Source organism: Nerophis ophidion, linkage group LG27, assembly GCF_033978795.1.
Source record: "Nerophis ophidion isolate RoL-2023_Sa linkage group LG27, RoL_Noph_v1.0, whole genome shotgun sequence".
Lineage (NCBI taxonomy): Eukaryota > Metazoa > Chordata > Actinopteri > Syngnathiformes > Syngnathidae > Nerophis > Nerophis ophidion.
Window position 1 is genome coordinate 5842720 of NC_084637.1, and position 26087 is coordinate 5868806.

Sequence of the window (26087 nt, forward strand, 5' to 3'; positions counted from 1 at the left end):
CTGTTTTAACCTCAAGTGCGGCTAATTGGCACCTGGTCACACCTGGTGTCAATCAGCCCGCTCCTTTTTTACCTGCTTTGTTCCTCCAGTCAGTGCTGGATTATTGTCTTGTCTTGTCGATGTTGCTCTCGTGTCATGTATTATTGCTCCTGTCGTGTCGGGCTTTCCCCTGACAGTTTGTCTATGTTTTAGTTTTTTCCTCTGCATTTGTCTTTGTTTCCTCTGTGTTTAGTATCTCCTGTCTTTAGTTCCTGTCAAGTGCTCTCATTTTGGTTCAGCTTCCTGTTTGTCTCCCTGTGTGCTGTCGTCACCTCATAGGAGCGGGCTGATTGACTACAGGTGTGGCCAGGTGCCAATCAGCCGCCAATGAGGTGACAACAGCACACAGGGAGACAAACAGGAAGCTCAACCAAAATAAGAGCACTTGACCGGAACTAAAGAGGAAACAAAGTCAAATGCAGAGGAAAAAACTAAAACATAGACAAACTGTCAGGGGAAAGCCTGACAGTACCGTGTCGTGTCTTTGCAGCTTAGCGGCAAGCTATATTTGCTAGATGTTTGTAGCTTACTGTTTTTTGTTCCCTGCTTCTAGTTTGTTCTTTCATTTTACTAGTACGACTTGTTTCCTGCTAGATACCTGATAGCTTCCACGCTAGACCTTTTGTTTTTGCTAGCTTCCATGTTAAGCTCCCTTAGTTTGTTATCCGCCCATGTGCGTGCTTTTTGTTTGTACCCTTTTGTTCTAGTATTTTAATTAAAACATATTTACCTGCAAATTGCCTGCCTCCTTCTCCGCATCTTGGGGTTCGTCAACAACTAACTTTAACACTAACCCCATAACCATGAAGAGCACTTAACCGGAACTAAAGAGGAAACAAAGACAAATGCAGAGGAAAAAACTAAAACATAGACAAACTGTCAGGGGAAAGCCAGACAGTACCGTGTCGTGTCTTTGCAGCTTAGCGGCAAGCTATATTTGTTAGATGTTTGTAGCTTACTGTTTTTTGTTCCCTGCTTCTAGTTGGTTCTTTCATTTTACTAGTACGACTTGTTTCCTGCTAGATACCTGATAGCTTCCACGCTGGACCCTTTTTGTTTTTGCTAGCTTCCATGAAAGCTCCCTTAGTTTGTTATCCGCCCATGTGCGCGCTTTTTGTTTGTACCCTTTTGTTCTAGTATTTTAATTAAAACATATTTACCTGCAAAATGCCTGCCTCCTTCTCCGCATCTTGGGGTTCGTCAACAACTAACTTTAACACTAACCCCATAACCATGAAGAGCACTTAACCGGAACTAAAGAGGAAACAAAGACAAATGCAGAGGAAAAAACTAAAACATAGACAAACTGTCAGGGGAAAGCCAGACAGTACCGTGTCGTGTCTTTGCATCTTAGCGGCAAGCTATATTTGTTAGGTGTTTGTAGCTTACTGTTTTTTGTTCCCTGCTTCTAGTTGGTTCTTTCATTTTACTAGTACGACTTGTTTCCTGCTAGATACCTGATAGCTTTTTGATTGATTGATTGATACTTTTATTAGTAGATTGCACAGTACAGTACATCCATCCATCCATTTTCTACCGCTTATTCCCTTTCGGGGTCACGGGGGCCGCTGGCGCCTATCTCAGCTACAATCGGGCGGAAGGCGGGGTACACCCTGGACAAGTCGCCACCTCATCGCAGGGCCAACACAGATAGACAGACAACATTCACACTCGCATTCACACACTACATATTCCGTACAATTGACCACTAAATGGTAACACCCGAATAAGTTTTTCAACTTGTTTAAGTCGGGGTCCACGTTAATCAATTCCACGCTAGACCCTTTTTGTTTTTGCTAGCTTCCATGTTAAGCTCCCTTAGTTTGTTATCCGCCCATGTGCGCGCTTTTTGTTTGTACCCTTTTCAATCAATCAATGTTTACTTATATAGCCCTAAATCACTAGTGTCTTTTGTTCGGTTTTCTTCTAGTATTTTAATTAAATCATATTTACCTGCAAAATGCCTGCCTCCTTCTCCGCATCTTGGGGTTCGTCAACAACTAACTTTAACACTAACCCCATAACCATGAAGAGCACTTGACCGGAACTAAAGAGGAAACAAAGACAAATGCAGAGGAAAAAACTAAAACATAGACAAACTGTCAGGGGAAAGCCAGACAGTACCGTGTCGTGTCTTTGCATCTTAGCGGCAAGCTATATTTGTTAGATGTTTGTAGCTTACTGTTTTTTGTTCCCTGCTTCTAGTTGGTTCTTTCATTTTACTAGTACGACTTGTTTCCTGCTAGATACCTGATAGCTTCCACGCTGGACCCTTTTTGTTTTTGATAGCTTCCATGAAAGCTCCCTTAGTTTGTTATCCGCCCATGTGCGCGTTTTTTGTTTGTACCCTTTTGTTTGGTTTTGTTCTAGTATTTTAATTAAAACATATTTACCTGCAAAATGCCTGCCTCCTTCTCCGCATCTTGGGGTTCGTCAACAACTAACTTTAACACTAACCCCATAACCATGAAGAGCACTTGACCGGAACTAAAGAGGAAACAAAGACAAATGCAGAGGAAAAAACTAAAACATAGACAAACTGTCAGGGGAAAGCCAGACAGTACCGTGTCGTGTCTTTGCATCTTAGCGGCAAGCTATATTTGTTAGATGTTTGTAGCTTACTGTTTTTTGTTCCCTGCTTCTAGTTGGTTCTTTCATTTTACTAGTACGACTTGTTTCCTGCTAGATACCTGATAGCTTTTTGATTGATTGATTGATACTTTTATTAGTAGATTGCACAGTACAGTACATATTCCGTACAATTGACCACTAAATGGTAACACCCGAATAAGTTTTTCAACTTGTTTAAGTCGGGGTCCACGTTAATCAATTCCACGCTAGACCCTTTTTGTTTTTGCTAGCTTCCATGTTAAGCTCCCTTAGTTTTGTTATCCGCCCATGTGCGCGCTTTTTGTTTGTACCCTTTTCAATCAATCAATGTTTACTTACATAGCCCTAAATCACTAGTGTCTTTTGTTCGGTTTTCTTCTAGTATTTTAATTAAATCATATTTACCTGCAAAATGCCTGCCTCCTTCTCCGCATCTTGGGCTTCGTCAACAACTAACTTTAACACTAACCCCATAACCATGAAGAGCACTTGACCGGAACTAAAGAGGAAACAAAGACAAATGCAGAGGAAAAAACTAAAACATAGACAAACTGTCAGGGGAAAGCCAGACAGTACCGTGTCGTGTCTTTGCATCTTAGCGGCAAGCTATAATTGTTAGATGTTTGTAGCTTACTGTTTTTTGTTCCTTGCTTCTAGTTTGTTCTTTCGTTTTACTAGTACAACTTGTTTCCTGCTAGATACCTGATAGCTTCCACGCTAGACCTTTTGTTTTTGCTAGCTTCCATGTTAAGCTCCCTTAGTTTTGTTATCCGCCCATGTGCGCGCTTTTTGTTTGTACCCTTTTGTTCTAGTATTTTAAGTAAAACATATTTACCTGCAAAATGCCTGCCTCCTTCTCCGCATCTTGGGGTTCGTCAACAACTAACTTTGACACTCACCCCATAACATTGATAAAACACTACCAAAACATGATTTTGAACCATAGAGTCTTAAGCAAAACAGAACATAACTAAACAAAACATGATCACAAGACATGACGGAATAGGCGGGGGTTTGACACTTACCACCAAGGCGGCGCAGATCGGCCCGTGGATGATGTACAGAAGGGAAGTATCCGAGCTGACCCAGCATCTGTCCAAACAAACATCATTAAAACACCCGAAAACAACCGATTAACATCAACGTTCTGTGAGAAGTCCCACTTGTCGTTGTAGTAGCAGTGGCGTCCTATTGAATGCAACACCGCCGGCACCAGCGGGAAACCTGCGCAAAGACCAGATCGCATTTTCGACTTGTCCGAGGAAGCTCGATGGGGTTTGTTTTCCCCCCACGGCTCGGAGCTCACCCCAGCCCAGCAGGTAATACCACATCAGGTGCTGCTTCTCGGCGAACACGGCCACCACAATCAGCGTGTGCAGGTAGATGCCCTCGCACAGCATCCAGAAGTAGTTGCAGCTCAGCAGGTAGAGGTGGACGAACATGAGCAGCTTGCAGCTGGCCTGCGGGGGCGGCGACGACACGATTACCACATGACCATCGCCGGAAACGAAACAACCATTGGAGGGGAAGAGAAAAAACAATGCCTCACCGAGTCGTTATGCGTGTGTCCTTGTTTCTTGACCACGGTTGTCAGCCACACGACGGTGATCGTGGAGTTCAGGACAAACGAGACGAAGAGGTTCTTGTGCAACGTGATCCTCTGGCAGCTCAGACTCCTGAAGAGAGGTTCTGCTTGAGTACGGTCCAGGTTGATTCAAGAAGTTTAAATAGAAGGAGATTACATGAAACTCGAATACTTAGAACCCTATTAAACCTTGCCCGGAAAAGGGTGGAGGGGCCGTCTCCGGGTTGGGGAGGAGACCCTGCATTGCCGGGAGTAAGTCAGACCCGTTTCCAGTGAGGGTTGGACTTGGCCAAATGTGCCCTTTGTCCCGGTAAGGTCTATTCAGGTGTACTGGATAGTCGAACCTCGGATTCGGGAGGTTTTCGTCCTGGTCGTGGAACGGTAGACCAGCTCTATACTCTGGGCAGGGTTCTTGAGGGTGCATGGGAGTTTGCCCAACCAGTCTACATGTGCTTTGTGGACTTGGAGAAGGCATTGGACCGTGTCTCCCGGGAAGTCCTGTGGGGAGTGCTCAGAGAGTATGGGGTATCGGACTGTCTGATTGTGTCAGTTCACTCCCTGTATGATCAGTGCCAGAGCTTGGTCCGCATTGCCGGCAGTAAGTCGGACACATTTCCAGTGAGGGTTGGACTCCGCCCAGGCTGTCCTTTGTCACCCATTCTGTTCATAACTTTTATGGACAGAATTTCTAGGCGTAGTCAAGGCGTTGAGGGGTTCCGGTTTGGTGACCGCAGGATTAGGTCTCTGCTTTTTGCAGATGATGTGGTCCTGATGGCTTCATCTGGCCAAGATCTTCAGTTCTCACTGGATCGGTTCGCAGCCGAGTGTGGACTCTAAGTCCGAGTTCATGGTTCATGGGTGGACTACCATCTCCGGGTTTGGGGAGGGGATCTTGCCCCATGTGGAGGAGTTTAAGTACCTCGGAGTCTTGTTCACGAGTGAGGGAAGAGTGGATCGTAAGATCGACAGGCGGATCGGTGCGGCGTCTTCAGTAATGCGGACGCTGTATCGATCCGTTGTGGCGAAGAAGGAGCTGAGCCGGAAGGCAAAGCTCTCCATTTACCGGTCGATCTACGTTCCCATCCTCACCTATGGTCTTGAGCTTTGGGTTATGACCGAAAGGACAAAATAACGAGTACAAGCGGCCGGAATGAGTTTCCTCCGCCGGGTGGTGGGACTCTCCCTTGGAGATAGGGTGAGAAGCTCTAAAATCCGGGAGGAGCTCAAAGTAAAGCCGCTGCTCCTCCACATGGAGAGGAGCCAGATGAGGTGGTTCGGGCATCTGGTCAGGATGCCACCCCAACGCCTCCCTAGGGAGGTGTTTAGGGCATCTCCCTCGGGGAAGACCCAGGACACGTTGGGAAGACTATGTCTCCCGGCTGGCCTGGGAACGCCTCGGGATCCCCCGGGAAGAGCTGGATGAAGCGGCTGGGGAGAGTTAAGTCTGGGGTTTCCTGCTTAGGCTGCTGCCCCCGCGACCCAACCTCGGATAAGCGGAAGAAGATGGATGGATGGATATTAAACTTGGACCGTCCCAATTAGATTCTGTATCATAAACACATCAAAATCTCGTGGGCACAGGACACACACATTCCTGTATTTCTTACCTTCTTGAGACCTCCAAAAAATGCCTACCTCTTTAGGACCACCCTTTCGAGATATATAAAGATGTGTTTGTACAAACATTAATATTATATACAAACTATGTAAATATAAAAAAGCTTGTTGTGAAAAATGAGTTGGAATTTCACACAAAAAAGGTCATAATTTCACCAGAAAAAGTAGGAAAGAAAGTTGTAATTTTACTCAACGCAAGTCAAAATGTTCCAAGAAAAACTGAACTTTTATGCAATACTAGGATAAATGTTGGAATTGTACTCAATAACAGTCGCAATTTTACAAGAAAAGCTTACAATTTTGGCAATTTTATGAAGTCGTAATTTTACTCGACATAAGTCACAATTATACCATAAAATGCTGGCAATATTATAATAATAATCGGAATTTCACTCGGCAAAATGATGACAAAAGTCATAATTTAACCCAAAAAATTTCACAATTTTACAAGAATAACAAAAAAATTGGCAATACTGTGAAAAAAGTCAGAATTGTATTTGACAAATGTCATCATTTTGCATTAAAAAGTAATCATTTTAAGGGAAAATATTGCAATATTACAGAAACAGAAATAATATGAGCATTTGTTCCCAATTTTAGAAGAAAAAAGTTCACGCATTGTGAGAAAAAGACCGCTTTTAGTTAATTTTTTATTGTTTTGAATTTTTTTTATTTGTAATTGGTTTTCAATCTTCATTATTTACTTCAAGTTAAGTACAACTTACTCTGGATCCCGAGTCAGTTAAGTACATATTTATTTTATAAATTTTAGCCAAAGAGGGCGCATTTCAATTTCTTTAACACACTTGTTGTTACATATGTTGGCCAGAGGGGGAGGTCTTCAAATTTTTACACACACTTGTTATTTCATATGTTGACCAGAGGGGGAGCACTTTTGAAACCGACACAGTCAATTTGAAAAATACTTCTTTTTTGAGACCACCCTAATTTTGTCATATCTATTTCACCCCCAGGGGTGCAAATGAGACATTCTCTATTAGAGAGATATAATAATCGGAATTTTACTTGGCAAAATGATGACAAAAGTCATAATTTTACTCAAAAAATGTCACTATTTTACAGGAACAACAAAAAAATGGCAATAATGTAATAAAAGTCAGAATTTTATGACAAATGTCACCATTTTACATAAAAAAAGTTATAATTTTACAAGAGAAAATATTGCAATATTACAGAAACAGAAAGAAAATTAAGAATTGTTCCCAATTTTATAAGAAAGAAGTCGACACATTGTGAGAAAAAGACTGCTTTTAGTTTTTATTTTTGTTTGTTTGTTTATAATTGTTTTTTTAATCTTTATTATTTACTTCAATTTTTCAAATTGACTGTGTCGGTTTCAAAAGTGCTCCCCCTCTGGTCAACATATGAAATAACAATTGTGTGTAAAAATTTGAAGTCCTCCCCCTCTGGCCAACATATGTAATAACAAGTGTGTGAAAGAAATTGAAATGCGCCCTCTTTGGCTAAAATTTATAAAATAAATATGTACTTAACTGACTCGGGATCCAGAGTAAGTTGTACTTAACTTGAAGTAAATAATGAAGATTAAAAACCAATTACATATAAAATGAAAAATAAAAAAAATAATAAATTAACTAAAAGCAGTCTTTTTCTCACAATGTGTGAACTTTTTTCTTCTAAAATTGGGAACAAATGCTCATATTATTTCTGTTTCTGTAATATTGCAATATTTTCCCTTAAAATTATTACTTTTTAATGCAAAATGATGACATTTGTCAAATACAATTCGGACTTTTTTCACAGTATCGCCAATTTTTTTGTTGTTCTTGTAAAATAGTGAAATTTTTTTTAGTTAAATTATGACTTTTGTCATCCATCCATCCATCCATTTTCTACTGCTTATTCCCTTTCGGGGTCGCGGGGGGCGCTGGCGCCTATCTCAGCTACCCTGCGATGAGGTGGCGACTTGTCCAGGGTGTACCCTGCCTTCCGCCCGATTGTAGCTGAGACTTTTGTCATCATTTTGCCGAGTGAAATTCCGATTATTATTATAATATTGCCAACATTTTATGGTTTTCTTATAGAATTGTGACTTATGTCGAGTAAAATTACAACTTCATAAAATTGTAAGCTTTTCTTGTAAAATTGCGACTGTTATTGAGTACAATTCCAACATTTATTCTAGTATTGCATAAATGTTCTGTTTTTCTTGGAACATTTTGACTTGCGTTGAGTAAAATTACAACTTTTTTTCCTACTTTTTCTGGTGAAATTAGGACCTTTTTTTGTGAAATTCCAACTCATTTTTCACAACAAGCTTTTTTATATCTACATAGTTTGTATATATGAGGTGGCGACAAATACAATTCTGACTTTTTTCACAGTATTGCCAATTTTTTTGTTGTTCTTGTAAAATAGTGAAATTTTTTTAGTTAAATTATGACTTTTGTCATAATTTTGCAGAGTGAGGGGTGCAAATGAGACATTCTCTATTAGATGCAATGGTTTTCCGTATTGGGACCATGATTTATGTCCTAACTTGTTCACCGGTCCTCATATAGAAGGTATACTTGTCCTTGTTGGTGTCATCAATAATACTGTATATACATACTATGAAAACATAAAAAAGCTTGTTGTGAAAAATTAGTTGGAATTTGATGAGAAAAAGGTCACAATATTACAAGAAAAACTTTGAATTTTTCGAGTGTTATAATAAAAGTCAACATTTTACTCAACGCAAGTGCAATATTGTGATAAAAGTTGGAATTTTACTCAAAACAGTCGCAATTTTACAAGAAAACCTTAAAATGTTGGCAATTTTGTGAAAAGAGTCGTCATTTTACTCGACAAAAGTCTCGGTTTTATAAGAAGACTTTGAAATTTTGGCAATATAAAAATAATCGGAATTTTACTTGGCAAAATGATGACAAAAGTCATAATTTTACTCAAGAAATGTCACTATTTTACAAGAACAACAACAAATTGACAATGTGATAAAAGTCAGAATTTATACTTGTTTTTTTAATCCTTATTATTTACTTCAATTTTTCAAATTGACCGTGTCGGTTTCAAAAGTGCTCCCCTTCTGGTCAACATATGAAATAACAAGTGTATGTAAAAATTTGAAGTCCTCCCCCTCTGGCCAACATATGTAATAACAAGTGTGTGAAAGAAATTGAAATGCGCCCTCTTTGGCTCAAATTTATCAAATAAATATGTACTTAACTGACTCGGGATCCAGAGTAAGTTGTACTTAACTTGAAGTAAATAATGAAGATTAAAAACCAATTACAAATCAAATAAAAAATGAAAAAAATAATAAATTAACTAAAAGCGGTCTTTTTCTCACAATGCGTGAACTTTTTTCTTCTAAAATTGGGAACAAATGCTCATATTATTTCTGTTTCTGTAATATTGCAATATTTTCCCTTAAAATGATTACTTTTTAATGCAAAATGGTGACATTTGTCAAATAAAATTCTGAATTTTATCACAATATTGACAATTTTTTTGTTGTTCTTGTAAAATAGTGAAATTTTTTTAGTTAAATTATGACTTTTGTCATCATTTTGGCGAGTGAAATTCCGATTATTATTATAATATTGCCAACATTTTATGGTTTTCTTATAGAATTGTGACTTATGTCGAGTAAAATTTCAACTTCCTAAAATTGTAAGCTTTTCTTGTAAAATTGCGACTGTTATTGAGTACAATTCCAACATTTATTCTAGTATTGCATTAATATTCTGTTTTTCTTGGAACATTTTGACTTGCGTTTAGTAAAATTACAACTTTTTTTCCTACTTTTTCTGGTGAAATTATTACCTTTTTTTTGTGAAATTCCAACTCATTTTTCACAACAAGCTTTTTTATATCTACATAGTTTGTATATATGAGGTGGCGACAAATACAATTCTGACTTTTTTCACAGTATTGCCAATTTTTTTTGTTGTTCTTGTAAAATAGTGAATTTTTTTTTAGTTAAATTATGACTTTTGTCATAATTTTGCAGAGTGAGGGGTGCAAATGAGACATTCTCTATTAGATGCAATGGTTTTCCGTATTGGGACCATGATTTATGTCCTAACTTGTTCACCGGTCCTCATATAGAAGGTATACTTGTCCTTGTTGGTGTCATCAATAATACTGTATATACATACTATGAAAACATAAAAAAGCTTGTTGTGAAAAATGAGTTGGAATTTGATGAGAAAAAGGTCACAATATTACAAGAAAAACTTTGAATTTTGCGAGTGTTATAATAAAAGTCAACATTTTACTCAACGCAAGTGCAATATTGTGATAAAAGTTGGAATTTTACTCAAAACAGTCGCAATTTTAGAAGAAAACCTTAAAATGTTGGCAATTTTGTGAAAAGAGTCGTCATTTTACTCGACAAAAGTCTCGGTTTTATAAGAAGACTTTGAAATTTTGGCAATATAATAATATCCGGAATTTTACTTGGCAAAATGATGACAAAAGTCATAATTTTACTCAAGAAATTTCACTATTTAACAGGAACAACAACAAATTGGCAATAATGTAATAAAAGTCAGAATTCTATGACAAATGTCACCATTTTACATGAAAAAAAGTTATAATTTTACAAGAGAAAATATTGCAATATTACAGAAACAGAAAAAAAATTAAGAATTGTTCCCAATTTTATAAGAAAGAAGTCGACACATTGTAAGAAAAAGACTGCTTTTAGTTATTATTTTTGTTTGTTTGTTTATAATTGTTTTTTTAATCTTTATTATTTACTTCAATTTTTCAAATTGACCGTGTTGGTTTCAAAAGTGCTCCCCCTCTGTTCAACATATGAAATAACAAGTGTGTGTAAAAATTTGAAGTCCTCCCCCTCTGGCCAACATATGTAACAACAAGTGTGTGAAAGAAATTGAAATGCGCCCTTTGGCTAAAATTTATAAAATAAATATGTACTTAACTGACTCGGGATCCAGAGTAAGTTGTACTTAACTTGAAGTAAATAATGAAGATTAAAAAACAATTACAAATGAAAAAAATGTCAAAAAAATAATAAATTAACTAAAAACAGTCTTTTTCTCACAATGCGTGAACTTTTTTCTTCTAAAATTGGGAACAAATGCTCATATTATTTCTGTTTCTGTAATATTGCAATATTTTCCCTTAAAATTACTACTTTTTAATGCAAAATGGTGACATTTGTCAAATAAAATTCTGAATTTTATCACAATATTGACAATTTTTTTGTTGTTCTTGTAAAATAGTGAAATTTTTTTAGTTAAATTATGACTTTTGTCATCATTTTGCCGAGTGAAATTGCGATTATTATTATAATATTGCCAACATTTTATGGTTTTCTTATAGAATTGTGACTTATGTCGAGTAAAATTTCAACTTCATAAAATTGTAAGCTTTTCTTGTAAAATTGCGACTGTTATTGAGTACAATTCCAACATTTATTCTAGTATTGCATAAATGTTCTGTTTTTCTTGGAACATTTTGACTTGCGTTGAGTAAAATTACAACTTTTTTTCCTACTTTTTCTGGTGAAATTATGACCTTTTTTTTGGTGAAATTCCAACTCATTTTTCACAAGAAGCTTTTTTATATCTACATAGTTTGTATATATGAGGTGGCGACAAATACAATTCTGACTTTTTTAACAGTATTGCCAATTTTTTTTTTTGTTCTTGTAAAATAGTGACATTTTTTTTAGTTAAATTATGACTTTTGTCATAATTTTGCAGAGTGAGGGGTGCAAATGAGACATTCTCTATTAGATGCAATGGTTTTCCGTATCGGGACCATGATTTATGTCCTAACTTGTTCACCGGTCCTCATATGGAAGGTACTTTTTCTTGTTAGTGTCTCAAGAAGGGTAGAAATACAAGAACATACCCCCCCCCCCCCCCACATACAAATAGATGGGGGAACCAGTGATGCACTTACTTAAAATGGAAGAATATCGCCAGTGATATTATCAATGAGACCAGCGAAAGTCCGTGGCCAATCATGACCAGGTAGAAGTGAGTCATCGCCGCCTTCAAGGAAATAACAAAGTTTGTCATTTTTTGCAGAAAATAGCACACATGGGTTCAATGTGTGCTTGATTTGCTCTCACCGTGCCGTGCTGTGTTGTGTTGGCTTTACAGTTGGTAAAGTTTGTCCAGGTCCGGTTGCTCTCCGGATGGCGGCCCCACTCGCCCGTTTCCGTGCAGACTTTGGACGCCATTGCTGTCAGCCAACACAGACTTACGGTGAAATGTAATCCAAACATGCACTAAACGCATTTGAAGTCATGGAACATTAAAAATGCAAAAATGTATAGTGTTTGTAAATTTAAAAGGGGTCATTCTAATTAATTAATTCATTAATTGTTTTAAGTTGGTTTGTCATAAAGTTTTTGAGCATTATTGTAAGTATTTGTATTACTGTTCCTAAAAATATGACCCAAGCACACGTACTGTACAGCAGATTTTCACAGCTTACATACAGGTCGCCGGCATGAGAGGCGAGCATGCTAACTACGGCCCCAAGCCTGGCTCTGATTTATTCCGCCATTGGGAGTCTGCTTACCCTCCCGTATTGTTGTTTTATGGAAACCATATCTTGTTTAGAGTAGTTCTTAAAAAGCCATAACAATGTGAAGTAGGAATGTAAGCTAAAGTCTTAAAGGGGAACATTATCACCAGACCTATGTAAGCGTCAATATATACCTTGATGGTGCAGAAAAAAGACCGTATATTTTTTTAACCGATTTCCGAACTCTAAATGGGTGAATTTTGGCGAATTAAACGCATTTCTGTTTATCGCGCTGGAGGCGATGACGTCAGAATGTGACGTCGCCGAGGTAACACACCCACCATTTTAATTTTCACATTACAAACACCGGGTCTCAGCTCTGTTATTTTCCGTTTTTTCGACAATTTTTTGGAACCTTGGAGACATCATGCCTCGACGGTGTGTTGTCGGAGGGTGTAACAACACTAACAGGGAGGGATTCAAGTTGCACCACTGGCAAGAAGATGCCAAAGTGGCAAGAAATCTGCCGCCAGACCCCCATTGAATGTACCAGAGTGTCTCCACCTTTGACCGGCGATGCTAAGACAGACATGGCACAGAGATGTATGGATAACCTGCAGATGCATTTGCAACGATAGTCAACGAAATCACAAAGGTGAGTTTTGTTGATGTTGACTGCCAGCTAATCGATGCTAACATGCTACGCTAATCGATGCTAACATGCTATTTACTGGCGGTGCTAAAGCAGACATGGTACATATGAAATAACAAGTGTGTGAAAGAAATTGAAATGCGCCCTCTTTGGCTAAAATTTATAAAATAAATATGTACTTAACTGACTCAGGATCCAGAGTAAGTTGTACTTAACTTGAAGTAAATAATGAAGATTAACAACCAATTACAAATAAAATAAAAAATAAAAAAATTAATAAATTAACTAAAAGCAGTCTTTTTCTCACAATGCGTGAACTTTTTTCTTCTAAAATTGGGAACAAATGCTCATATTATTTCTGTTTCTGTAATATTGCAATATTTTCCCTTAAAAATTATTACTTTTTAATGCAAAATGATGACATTTGTCAAATACAATTCTGACTTTTTTCACAGTATTACCAATTTTTTTGTTGTTCTTGTAAAATAGTGAAATTTTTTTAGTTAAATTATGACTTTTGTCATGATTTTGCCGAGTGAAATTCCGATTATTATTATAATATTGCCAACATTTTATGGTTTTCTTATAGAATTGTGACTTATGTCGAGTAAAATTACAACTTAATAAAATTGTAAGCTTTTCTTGTAAAATTGCGACTGTTATTGAGTACAATTCCAACATTTATTCCAGTATTGCATAAATGTTCTGTTTTTCTTGGAACATTTTGACTTGCGTTGAGTAAAATTACAACTTTTTTTCCTACTTTTTCTGGTGAAATGATGACCTTTTTTTTTTGGTGAAATTCCAACTCATTTTTCACAACAAGGTTTTTTATATCTACATAGTTTGTATATATGAGGTGGCGACAAATACAGATGCAGTCATCAAAAGAGCCACATCTGGTTCTAGAGCCATAGGTTCCCTACCCCTGTTCTAGAAACTTAAACTGCAGCTCAGCTCGCTCGTAGTTCTGGCTTGAGGTGAAGGCTAATTAGCTTTAAGCGGAACGTTATCTCATTTTGTGTTGTGTGTGTGTTTGTGTGTGTTTTACGGATAGAAAAGCTTTGAATGGCAGGGTCCCTGCTATCACATGTTGATAAAAATATAACATTTACATAATAAAAGTCATAATTTGACTCAATAAATTTCACTATTTTACAGGAACAACAACAAATTGGCAATAATGTGATAAAAGTCAGAATTTTATGACAAATGTCACCATTTTACATACAAAAAGTTATAATTTTACAAGAGAAAATATTGCAATATTACAGAAACAGAAAGAAAATGAAGAATTGTTCCCAATTTTATAAGAAAGAAGTCGACACATTGTGAGAAAAAGACTGCTTTTAGTTATTATTTTTGTTTGTTTGTTTATAATTTTTTTTTAATCTTTATTATTTACTTCAATTTTTCAAATTGACTGTGTCGGTTTCAAAAGTGCTCCCCCTCTGGCCAACATATGTAATAACAAGTGTGTGAAAGAAATTGAAATGCGCCCTCTTTGGCTAAAATTTATAAAATAAATATGTACTTAACTGACTCGGGATCCAGAGTAAGTTGTACTTAACTTGAAGTAAATAATGAAGATTAACAACCAATTACAAATAAAATAAAAAATAAAGAAAATAATAAATTAACTAAAAGCAGTCTTTTTCTCACAATGCGTGAACTTTTTTCTTCTAAAATTGGGAACAAATACTCATATTATTTCTGTTTCTGTAATATTGCAATATTTTCCCTTAAAAATTATTACTTTTTAATGCAAAATGATGACATTTGTCAAATACAATTCTGACTTTTTTCACAGTATTACCAATTTTTTTGTTGTTCTTGTAAAATAGTGAATTTTTTTTAGTTAAATTATGACTTTTGTCATCATTTTGCCGAGTGAAATTCCGATTATTATTATAATATTGCCAACATTTTATGGTTTTCTTATAGAATTGTGACTTATGTCGAGTAAAATTACAACTTCATAAAATTGTAAGCTTTTCTTGTAAAATTGCGACTGTTATTGAGTACAATTCCAACATTTATTCTAGTATTGCATAAGTGTTCTGTTTTTCTTGGAACATTTTGACTTGCGTTGAGTAAAATTACAACTTTTTTTCCTACTTTTTCTGGTGAAATTATGACCTTTTTTTTTTTTGTGAAATTCCAACTCATTTTTCACAACAAGCTTTTTTATATCTACATAGTTTGTATATATGAGGTGGCGACAAATACAGATGCAGTCATCAAAAGAGCCACATCTGGTTCTAGAGCCATAGGTTCCCTACCCCTGTTCTAGAAACTTAAACTGCAGCTCAGCTCGCTCGCAGTTCTGGCTTGAGGTGAAGGTTAATTAGCTTTAAGCGTAACGTTAGCTCATTTTGTGTTGTGTGTGTGTGTTTGTGTGTGTTTTACGGACAGAAAGGCTTTGAATGGCAGGGTCCCTGCTATCAAATGTTGATAAAAATATAACATTTACATAATAAAAATCAACCACAGGCTTACCAAATGCTGTGATAAATCAAGCATGATGAGTTGACTTGAAACTGTTTCACTTTTTATATGTAGAAGACAAGTTTTGTCATTTTATTTAATCCGAGCAACAGTTTAATGTTGACTAACGTGGGCAGAATTATTATAGTGTTCCCAATGTTAAAAAGATAAAGCCATTGTTTACAAATTTGGTAAATAAATAACCAAATGTTGTTTTCTTACTGTACCGAAAATGAACCGAACCGTGACCTCTATTCCGAGGTACGTACCGAACCAAAATTGCTGTGTACCGTTACACCCCTGATGTGAAGTAGATGGTGTAAAAGCAATGATTATTACCATTGGGGTCAAAGTCTTTATAGTAGTCTGGACAGCCCTGCTCTGCTGTGAGTCCTAATTCGGTTTCATCCCAGCACAGCCATCCATCCCATGTTGTGTTGCACACTGGCACTGGAGACAAAATATAAAATATGTAATATTTGTCTTTGTTCGAACCCGGGCAGCAGATGTTCACCTCACCCGTCATTTTGCTACTGCGGTACCAGTCTTCTCTCACCATCCGCTGGAAGCACTGGTACTGGGCCATGGCTATTTGGTTGCGTGTGGCCTGATGCTCGCCGATATGGTTGAGATGTTCCTGGTAGCCATCTTCCGAGTTTTCGGCCAGAAGCAGCTGGACATGATTGTAACAACATGAATTAATGCCATCAATAATTAATGATAAAATACTATATTGTGTGTGATCATCTTTACTAACCTTGTTCTGGGAGAACATCAAAAGGAGGAACATCAAGTCCATTTGTGCTGACCGATTCATGTTTCAAGGCAGATGGAAGTCAGGAGTTCACAGAAATTCGCTTTCCACCTTTAAAAAGACAAATAAAAGTGATTCCACGGACATTCATTTATTTACATTTACATTTGCCACCGCCTGTTAGCTAGAAGTGGGAATCTTCGGTGGCTTCACGGTGGCAGAGGGGTTAGTGCGTCTGCCTCACAATACGAAGTTCCTGCAGTCCTGGGTTCAAATCCAGGCTCGGGATCTTTCTGTGTGGAGTTTGCATGTTCTCCCCGTGACTGCGTGGGTTCCTTCCGGGTACTCCGGCTTCCTCCCACTTCCAAAGACATGCACCTGGGGATAGGTTGATTGGCAACACTAAATGGTCCCTAGTGTGTGAATGTGAGTGTGAATGTTGTCTGTCTATCTGTGTTGGCCCTGCGATGAGGTGGCGACTTGTCCAGGGTGTACCCTGCCTTCCGCCCGATTGTAGCTGAGATACCAGCGCCCCCCGCGACCCCGAAAGGGAATAAGCGGTAGAAAATGGATGGATGGATGGGAATCTTCGGGCACCTGACTATTGGATTCCGAATCTTGTTGTGACGATTTGTTTCAGAATTACAATAGGGACAAGTGGTACAAAATGGATGGATGCAATACAAAATATTTCGCTCGGTTGATAGAGTGTTGCAGGTTCGATTCCCGCTTCTGCCATCCTAGTCACTGCCGTTGTGTCCTTGGGCAAGACACTTTACCCACCTGCTCCCAGTGCCACCCACACTGGTTTGAATGTAACTTAGATATTGGGTTTCACTATGTAAAAGCGCTTTGAGTCACTAGAGAAAAAGCGCTATATAGCCTTTAAATAGACTCCCTTTCTAGACCAGTTGATCTGCCGTTTCTTTTCTTTTTCTTCTATGTCCCACTCTCCCTTGTGGAGGGGGTCCGGTCCGATCCGGTGGCCATGTACTGCTTGCCTGTGTATCGGCTGGAGACATCTCTGCGATGCTGATCCGCCTCCGCTTGGGATGGTTTCCTGCTGGCTCCGCTGTGAACGGGACTCTCGCTGCTGTGTTGGATCCGCTTTGGACTGGACTCTCGCGACTGTGTTGGATCCATTATGGATTGAACTTTCACAGTATCATGTTAGACCCGCTCGACATCCATTGCTTTCCTCCTCTCCAAGGTTCTCATAGTCATCATTGTCACCGACGTCCCACTGGGTGTGAGTTTTCCTTGCCCTTATGTGGGCCTACCGAGGATGTCGTGGTGGTTTGTGCAGCCCTTTGAGACACTAGTGATTTAGGGCTATATAAGTAAACATTGATTGATTGATTGAAATATAATTCACTTCACTTCACATATTATTTAGTATATATGTAGATTCCTAAAAAGCTTGACGCTCCTCTACTATCACATTCACTCCGCTTGTTGCGGCAACAACAAAACAAAACTCCGGACGTTCTTCTTGGTTTGTATGGTTTACTTGTGATCTTAAAGGGGAACATTATCAGCAGACCTATGTAAGCGTCAATATATTCCTTAATGGTGCAGAAAAAAGATTTTTTTAACCGATTTCCAAACTCTAAATGGGTGAATTTTGGCGAATTAAACGCCTTTCTGTTTATCGCGCTGGAGGCGATGACGTCAGAATGTGACGTCGCCGAGGAAACACGGCCGCCATTTTCATTTTCAACACATTGTAAACATTGGGTCTCAGCTCTGTTATTTTCCGTTTTTCCGACTATTTTTTGGAACCTTGGAGACATCATGCCTCGTCGGTGTGTTGTCGGAGGGTGTAACAACACTAACAGGGAGGGATTCAAGTTGCACCACCGGCAAGAAGATAAATAAATAAATAAATAAATGGGTTGTACTTGTATAGCGCTTTTCTACCTTCAAGGTACTCAAAGCGCTTTGACACTACTTCCACATTTACCCATTCACACACTGATGGAGGGAGCTGCCAACCAGCACCCATCAGGAGCAAGGGTGAAGTGTCTTGCTCAGGACACAACGGACGTGACGAGGTTGGTACTAGGTGGGATTTGAACCAGTGACCCTCGGGTTGCGCACGGCCACTCTCCCACTGCGCCACGCCGTCCCTAAGATGCGAAAGTGTCTGCCGCCAGACCCCCATTGAATGTGCAAGCGTGTCTCCACATTTTACCGGCGATGACAGACATGGCACAGAGATGTATGGATAACCTGCAGATGCATTTGCAACGATAAAGTCAACGAAATCACAAAAGTGAGTTTGTTGATGTTGACTTCTGTGCTAATCAGACATATTTGGTCGCGGCGTGACTGCTAGCTAATCGATGCTAACATGCTACACTAATCGATGCTCACATGCTATTTACCGGCGGTGCTAAAGCAGACATGGCACAGAGATGTATGGATAACCTGCAGATGCATTTGCAACGATAGTCAACAAAATCACAAAGGTGAGTTTTGTTGATGTTGACTGCCAGCTAATCGATGTTTACATGCTATGCTAATCGACGCTAACATGCTATTTACCGGCGGTGCTAAAGCAGACATGATGGCACAGAGATGTATGGATAACCTGCAGATGCATTTGCAACGATAAAGTCAACGAAATCACAAAGGTGAATTTGTTGATGTTGACTTATGTGCTAATCAGACATATTTGGTCGCGGCGTGACTGCTAGCTAATCGATGCTAACATGCTACACTAATCGATGCTAACATGCTATTTACCGGCGGTGCTAAAGTAGACATGGCACAGAGATGTATGGATAACCTGCAGATAGTCAATGAAATCACAAAGGTGAGTTTTGTTGATGTTGACTGCCAGCTAATCGATGCTAACATGCTATGCTAATCGATGCTAACATGCTAATTACCGGCGGTGCTAAAGCAGACATGGCACAGAAGTGAATTGTGAAGTGAATTATATTTACATAGCGCTTTTCTCTAGTGACTCAAAGCGCTTTACATAGTCAAACCCAATATCTAAGTTACATTTAAACCAGTGTGGGTGGCACTGGGAGCAGGTGGGTAAAGTGTCTTACCCAAGGACACAACGGCAGTGACTAGGATGGCGGAAGCGGGAATCAAACCTGCAACCCTCAAGTTGCACTCTACGGCCACTCTACCAACCAAGCTATACCGCCCCGTACATACAGAGATGTATGGATAACCTGCAGATGCATTTGCAACTATATTACATTTCCTTCCACCCACATTTAATGTGAAACAAACACTTACCAATCGACGGATTTAAGTTGCTCCAGTGTCACAAGATGCGAAAGTCCTGATCGTTTGGTCCGCACATTTTACCGGCGATGCTAACGCAGCTATTCGGCCATGCTATGGCTATGAATAGCGTCAATAGCTATTTGCTCAATAGCTTCAGTTTCTTCTTCAATACTTTCATACTCCAACCATCTGTTTCAATACATGCGTAATCTGTTGAATCGCTTAAACTGCTGAAATCCGAGTTTGAATCCGAGCTAATGTCGCTATATCTTGCTGTGGTATTCCCATTGTTTGTTTACATTGGCAGCACTGTGTGACGTCACAGGGAAATGGATAGTGGTTTCGAAGATAGCGAAAGTAAGGCACTTTAAAGCTTTATTTAGGGATATTCCGTGACCGGTAAAATTTTGAAAAAAACATAAAAAAATACAACAAGCCACTGGGAACTGATTTTTATTGTTTTTAACCCTTTTGAAATTGTGATAATGTTCCCCTTTAATAATTCAAAACATAAAACAGTCACGATGTGGGAACAAATGAATGACAAAATAAAAAGAGTTTGTTGCAGTACGAGTTGGAATAAGTATGAGTGAGAATAAGTATGAGTGAGGTCAAAAAACTGTGTGGCTCGATTCCACCGCACCTGACTGCCATTACCCATGACACATTGCATCCATAAACACCCTCAACACAAAGATCCTTCTGCCATATATGCACTTAAAACAGTTACGTCATCAAATCATTTTGACAAATGTAATAATTATAATTAAAGTGAGCTTTATACAATTACTCTAAGCCAGGGGCGTCAAACTCAAACACAGAGTGGGCCAAAATTTAAAACTGAACAAAGCCGCGGGCCAAGGTTGAACAAATTAACCTTTAAGGTCAGGGGTAGGGAACCTGCGGCTCTAGAGCCAGATGTGGCTCTTTTGATGACTCTCAGATAAATCTTAGCCGACATTGCTTAACACGATAATTAGGAATAATTCCGCTGGAATTCACAGGGTTCAAAATAACGTTCAAAATTAAAAACATTCTCATGCATTTTAATCCATCAATCCAAGAAGTCGCATTAATGGTAAGAAGTATTTCATTTATCATTTGTTAGCTTCAGAATAACAATGTTTTTAAAAAGAATAAGAGACTTATTATACTCCAAAAATGTTAGTCTAACTTAAAAATGCGCACATTTAGTTGTATTCAGTGTTAAAAAATATTGGTAACACTTTAGTATGGGGAACATATTTTATGTAACAAAGACTTAATTAAGAGTTATTTGGACACTAGTGGACCATATAAGGGTTAGAGTTACTAATAGGCAATAATTCTGAGGTTATAAGGGAAGACTCTTAGTTAATGGCTTACCGCTTGTAAAATAAGGCCATGCAGAAAAAGGCATTAATAAGTACTTAAAAATGACAAATTAAGAGACCATATGTTACAAATTTGCATGTTAATAAGCAACTAATTAATGGTGAATATGTTCCCCATATCAAAGTATTACCAAAATATAATATGGCTCTCACGGAAAAACGTTTTTAAGATATTTGGCCTTCATGGCTCTCTCAGCCAAAAAGGTTCCCGACCCCTGTTTTAGGTGGTAGCGTTTATTGTAGCGTCCCGGAAGAGTTAGTGCTGCAAGGGGTTCTGGGTATTTGTTCTGTTGTGTTACGATGCGGATGTTCTCCCGAAATGTGTTTGTTATTCTTGTTTGGTGTGGGTTCACAGCGTGGGGCATATTTGTAACAGTGTTAAAGTTATTTATACGGCCACCCTCAAGTGTGACCTGTATGGCTGTTGACCAAGTATGCCTTGCATTCACTTGTGAGTGTGTAGAAGCCGCTTATATTATGAGGCTTGGTCGGCACGCTGTTTGTATGGAGGAAAAGCGGACGTGACGACAGGTTGTAGAGAACGTTAAAGGCAGTGCCTTTAAAGCACGGCCCCCAATATCGGGAAATCGGGAGATATTCGGGAGAATGGTTGCCCAGGGAGATTTTCGGAAGGTGCACTGAAGTTCGGGAGTCTCCCGGGAAAATCGGGAGGGTTGGCATGTATGAATATTAGCGGTGAATGCAGGCCAGCTCTCATGTTAATTTGATATTGCTTCAAGGGCCAAATGAAATTACATGGCGGGCCAAATTTGGCCCGCGGGCCAGAGTTTGACACCCATGCTCTAAGCATTCAATATACACATTTTCTTATCATGCAAATAAAGTAAATAGTCCCCTTTTGGCTGAATAAACATAAAGCATCTTCCATAAAATGTAAAATAACTTAAACAGTATTTAGGCTCCTACAATATATAAATTATAATAAAACCTTTACACGTTGCAAAAGGTCCTCCTAGATCATGGGTGTCAAACTCTGGCCCGCGGGCCAAATCTGGCCCGCCGTGTAATTTAATTTGGCCCTTGAGGATATATCAATTTAGCATTAGAGCTGGCCCGCCGGTGTTATACAGCGTCGGTGTCGCTGTAACACCGCATTCACCGCTAATACTCATACTAGCCAACCGTCCTAATTTTCCCGATAGACTCCCGAAGTTCAGTGCTCCTCCCGAAAATCTCCCGGGGCAACCATTCTCCCGAATTTCTACCGATTTCCACCTGGACGACTATATTGGGGGCGTGCATTTAAGGCACTGCCTTTAGCGTTCTCTACAACCTGTCGTCACGTCCGCTTTTCCTCCATACTAACAGCGTGTCACATAATATTTGTGGCACTTACACACACACACACACACACACGCACAAGTGAATGCAAGGCATACTTGGTCAACAGTTATACAGGTCACACTGAGGGTGGCCGTATAAACAACTTTAGCACTGTTACAAATATGCGCCACACTGTGAACCCACACCGAACAAGAATGACAAACACATCCGCACCGTAACACAACACAACAAATACCCAGAACCCCTGGCAGCACTAACTCTTCCGAGAAACTTCCAGCAAACTGACCAATAATAACGTTTTATTCATGCATTTTCTCTTGCTACTTCAAGGCTTGAATGTTTGGTTCATTCAATATTGTTATTTTATTTTCAAATGTATTACTAGCCTGTGGAAAAAAATTGATATTAACCTTAGAAGATTGCAAATATCTTCGACCCAACTCTCTCCTTTGAGTCACACATTAAAAGTGTTACTAAAACGGCCTTCTTTCATCTCCGTAATATCGCTAAAATTCGCTCCATTTTGTCCACTAAAGATGCCGAGATCATTATCCATGCGTTTGTTACGTCACGTCTCGATTACTGTAACGTATTATTTTCGGGTCTCCCCATGTCTAGCATTAAAAGATTACAGTTGGTACAAAATGCGGCTGCTAGACTTTTGACAAGAACAAGAAAGTTTGATCACATTACGCCTGTACTGTATATACCTTTATATACATATATACATACATATATACCTATACTGGCTCACCTGCACTGGCTTCCTGTGCACTTAAGATGTGACTTTAAGGTTTTACTACTTACGTATAAAATACTACACGGTCTAGCTCCATCCTATCTTGCCGATTGTATTGTACCGTATGTCCCGGCAAGAAATCTGCGTTCAAAGGACTCCGGCTTATTAGTGATTCCTAGAGCCCAAAAAAAGTCTGCGGGCTATAGAGCGTTTTCCGTTCGGGCTCCAGTACTCTGGAATGCCCTCCCGGTAACAGTTCGAGATGCTACCTCAGTAGAAGCATTTAAGTCTCACCTTAAAACTCATCTGTATACTCTAGCCTTTAAATAGACCTCCTTTTTAGACCAGTTGATCTGCCGCTTCTTTTCTTTCTCCTATGTCCCCCCCTCCCTTGCGGAGGGGGTCCGGTCCGATGACCATGGATGAAGTACTGGCTGTCCAGAGTCGAGACCCAGGATGGACCGCTCGTCGGGACCCAGGATGGACCGCTCGCCTGTATCGGTTGGGGACATCTCTACGCTGCTGATCCGCTTGAGATGGTTTCCTGTGGACGGGACTCTCGCTGCTGTCTTGGATCCGCTTGAACTGAACTCTCGCGGCTGTGTTGGAGCCACTATGGATTGAACTTTCACAGTATCATGTTAGACCCGCTCGACATCCATTGCTTTCGGTCCCCTAGAGGGGGGGTTGCCCACATCTGAGGTCCTCTCCAAGGTTTCTCATAGTCAGCATCGTCACTGGCGTCCCACTGGATGTGAATTCTCCCTGCCCACTGGGTGTGAGTTTTCCTTGCCCTTTTGTGGGTTCTTCCGAGGATGTTGTAGTCGTAATGATTTGTGCAGTCCTTTGAGACATTTGTGATTTGGGGCTATATAAATAAACATTGATTGATTGATTGATTGAAATAGAAAAAAAGGCAGAACATTTTTATTTAAATTTTATTTGATATGCCATTGATATTTTTTTAATTATTATTATTTGAAACTGGATTTTGCATGTCACTAAAGTTATATAAGCCTTGCTTGTTCAATATCTAATGCAAAACTTGTTTGGGTCCCTATTAAAAGGTTAATTTGTTCAACTTTGGCCCGCGGCTTTGTTCAGTTTTACATTTTGGCCCACTCTGTATTTGAGTTTGACACCCCTGTCCTAGATGATGTATGACTTTTGGCTTAAAGAACATCTTTAAGAAAAGGTATTTATTCATTTTATTTACTAAAATCACTATATGTTAATTGAAAAAAAAATATTGGAAAAAAATTAACAAACACAAATACTTAATTAAGAAAATCGAGCAACCCCAGCGACAACCCGATCCCAGCTTTGCCAATCGTTCCAAAGTCTCTGGAAGGTTTCTGGAGTCAGAGTCCATGAGATGTGACATCGCTGTGACAGATGTTTTTCTCACAAAGCTCAGAGCATTCCAGACGGGTCACACAGTCTGCCTCTTCTCGGGAAAATAATGTTTACGTGGCCGCATTAAAAGATTCGGGACAAACCATTTCATGACAAAACAATACAATTGAAAAGACTTGATAGCCATTTAAGTGGTTGGCCTACGAGCAAACCAGCACAACTTGCCTTGTAGGAAGAAAAACTCACTTTTGGATGAGAAAAATGGTAAACTGCTTTAATCTAATGTCATTTACACTTTAATTTGGAGTGACTCTGAATCCAGACCTGCAGGGGACAAATAATTTGATTTCTATTGGTAATGTTGGTGTGATTTTGTTTTCATCACATTCACCTCGACGTCCATTGCAGTCGCCTTCATTATAACACTTCTGTAAGACTTTTAAAGTCATTTTGATAGGAAGTTATTAGAGCTAATATAGACACTTACATCATGTGTTGCCTTCATTATAACACTTATATAAGACTTTTAAAGTCATTTTGATAGTACGCTATTATTGCTAATATGGACACTTACATCATGTGTTACACCTCCATTATAACAATGACATAAGACTTTTAAAGTCATTTTGATAGTAGCCTATTCTATCTAATATAGACACTTACATCATGTGTTGCCTTCATTATAACACTTATATAAGATTTTTAAAAGTCTGTTTGATAGTAGGCTATTAGCGCTAATTTAGACACTTACATCATGTGTTGCCTTCAATATAAGACTTGCATGAGGCTTTTTAAAGTCATTTTGATAGTAAGCTAATATAGGCACTTACATCATGTGTTGCCTCCATTATAACACTTATATAAGACTTTTAAAGTCATTTTGATAGTAGGTTATTATGTGTTGCCTTCATTATAACACTTCATTTTAAAATCATTTTGATAGTAGGCTAATATAACTAATATAGACACTTGCATCATGTGTTGCCTTCATTATAACATGTATTAAAGACTTTTGAAGTCATTTTGATAGTAGGCAATTAGAGCTAATATAGACACTTACATCATGTGTTGCCTTCAATATAACACTTACATAAGACTTTTAAAGTCATTTTGATAGGAGGCTATTATAGCTGATATAGACACATCATGTGTTGCCTTCATTATAACACTTCATTTTAAAGTAATTTGGATAGTAGGATAATATAACTAATATAGATACTTGCATCATGTGTTGCCTTCATTATAACACTTATATAAGACTTCTAAAAGTCAGTTTGATAGTAAGTTATTATAGCTAATATAGACACTTACATCATGTGTTGCCTTCATTATAACACTTATATAAGACTTTTAAAGTCATTTTGATAGTAGGCTATTATGTGTTGCCTTTATTATAACACTTCATTTTAAAGTCATTTTGATAGGCTGATATAACTAATATAGACACTTGCATCATGTGTTGCCTTCATTATAACACGTATTAAAGACTTTTGAAGTCATTTTGATAGTAGGCTATTTGTGCTAATATAGACACTTACATCATGTGTCGCCTTCATTATAACACTTCCTTCTAAAGTCATTTTGATAGTAGGCTAATATAGCTAATACAGACACTTACATCATGTGTCGCCTTCATTATAAGACTTAAATCAGACTTTTAAAGTCATTTTGATAGTAGACTAATATAGACACTTACATCATGTGTTGCCTTCATTATAACACTTCCTTCTAAAGTCATTTTGATAGTACGCTAATATAGCTAATACAGACACTTACATCATGTGTCGCCTTCATTATAAGACTTAAATCAGACTTTTAAAGTCATTTTG

At 38.5% G+C, this 26087-nt stretch overlaps 1 protein-coding gene across 1 annotated transcript in view; it reads right to left on the reverse strand.

Annotated features, from left to right (window-relative positions):
- The window catches only part of calcrlb (calcitonin receptor-like b), a 49498-nt gene that overhangs the window by 20906 nt on the left and 2505 nt on the right, over window positions 1-26087 (reverse strand). The window contains exons 2-10 of the mRNA XM_061889006.1: window positions 16240-16347; window positions 16002-16155; window positions 15822-15932; window positions 11943-12055; window positions 11771-11862; window positions 4199-4325; window positions 3956-4109; window positions 3813-3873; window positions 3675-3741 (exon numbers count right to left, since the gene is read on the reverse strand). Coding sequence (XP_061744990.1) covers window positions 3675-3741; window positions 3813-3873; window positions 3956-4109; window positions 4199-4325; window positions 11771-11862; window positions 11943-12055; window positions 15822-15932; window positions 16002-16155; window positions 16240-16299 — 939 coding nt within the window. The 5' untranslated portion in view covers window positions 16300-16347. The remainder of the gene's footprint in view (window positions 1-3674; window positions 3742-3812; window positions 3874-3955; window positions 4110-4198; window positions 4326-11770; window positions 11863-11942; window positions 12056-15821; window positions 15933-16001; window positions 16156-16239; window positions 16348-26087) is intronic.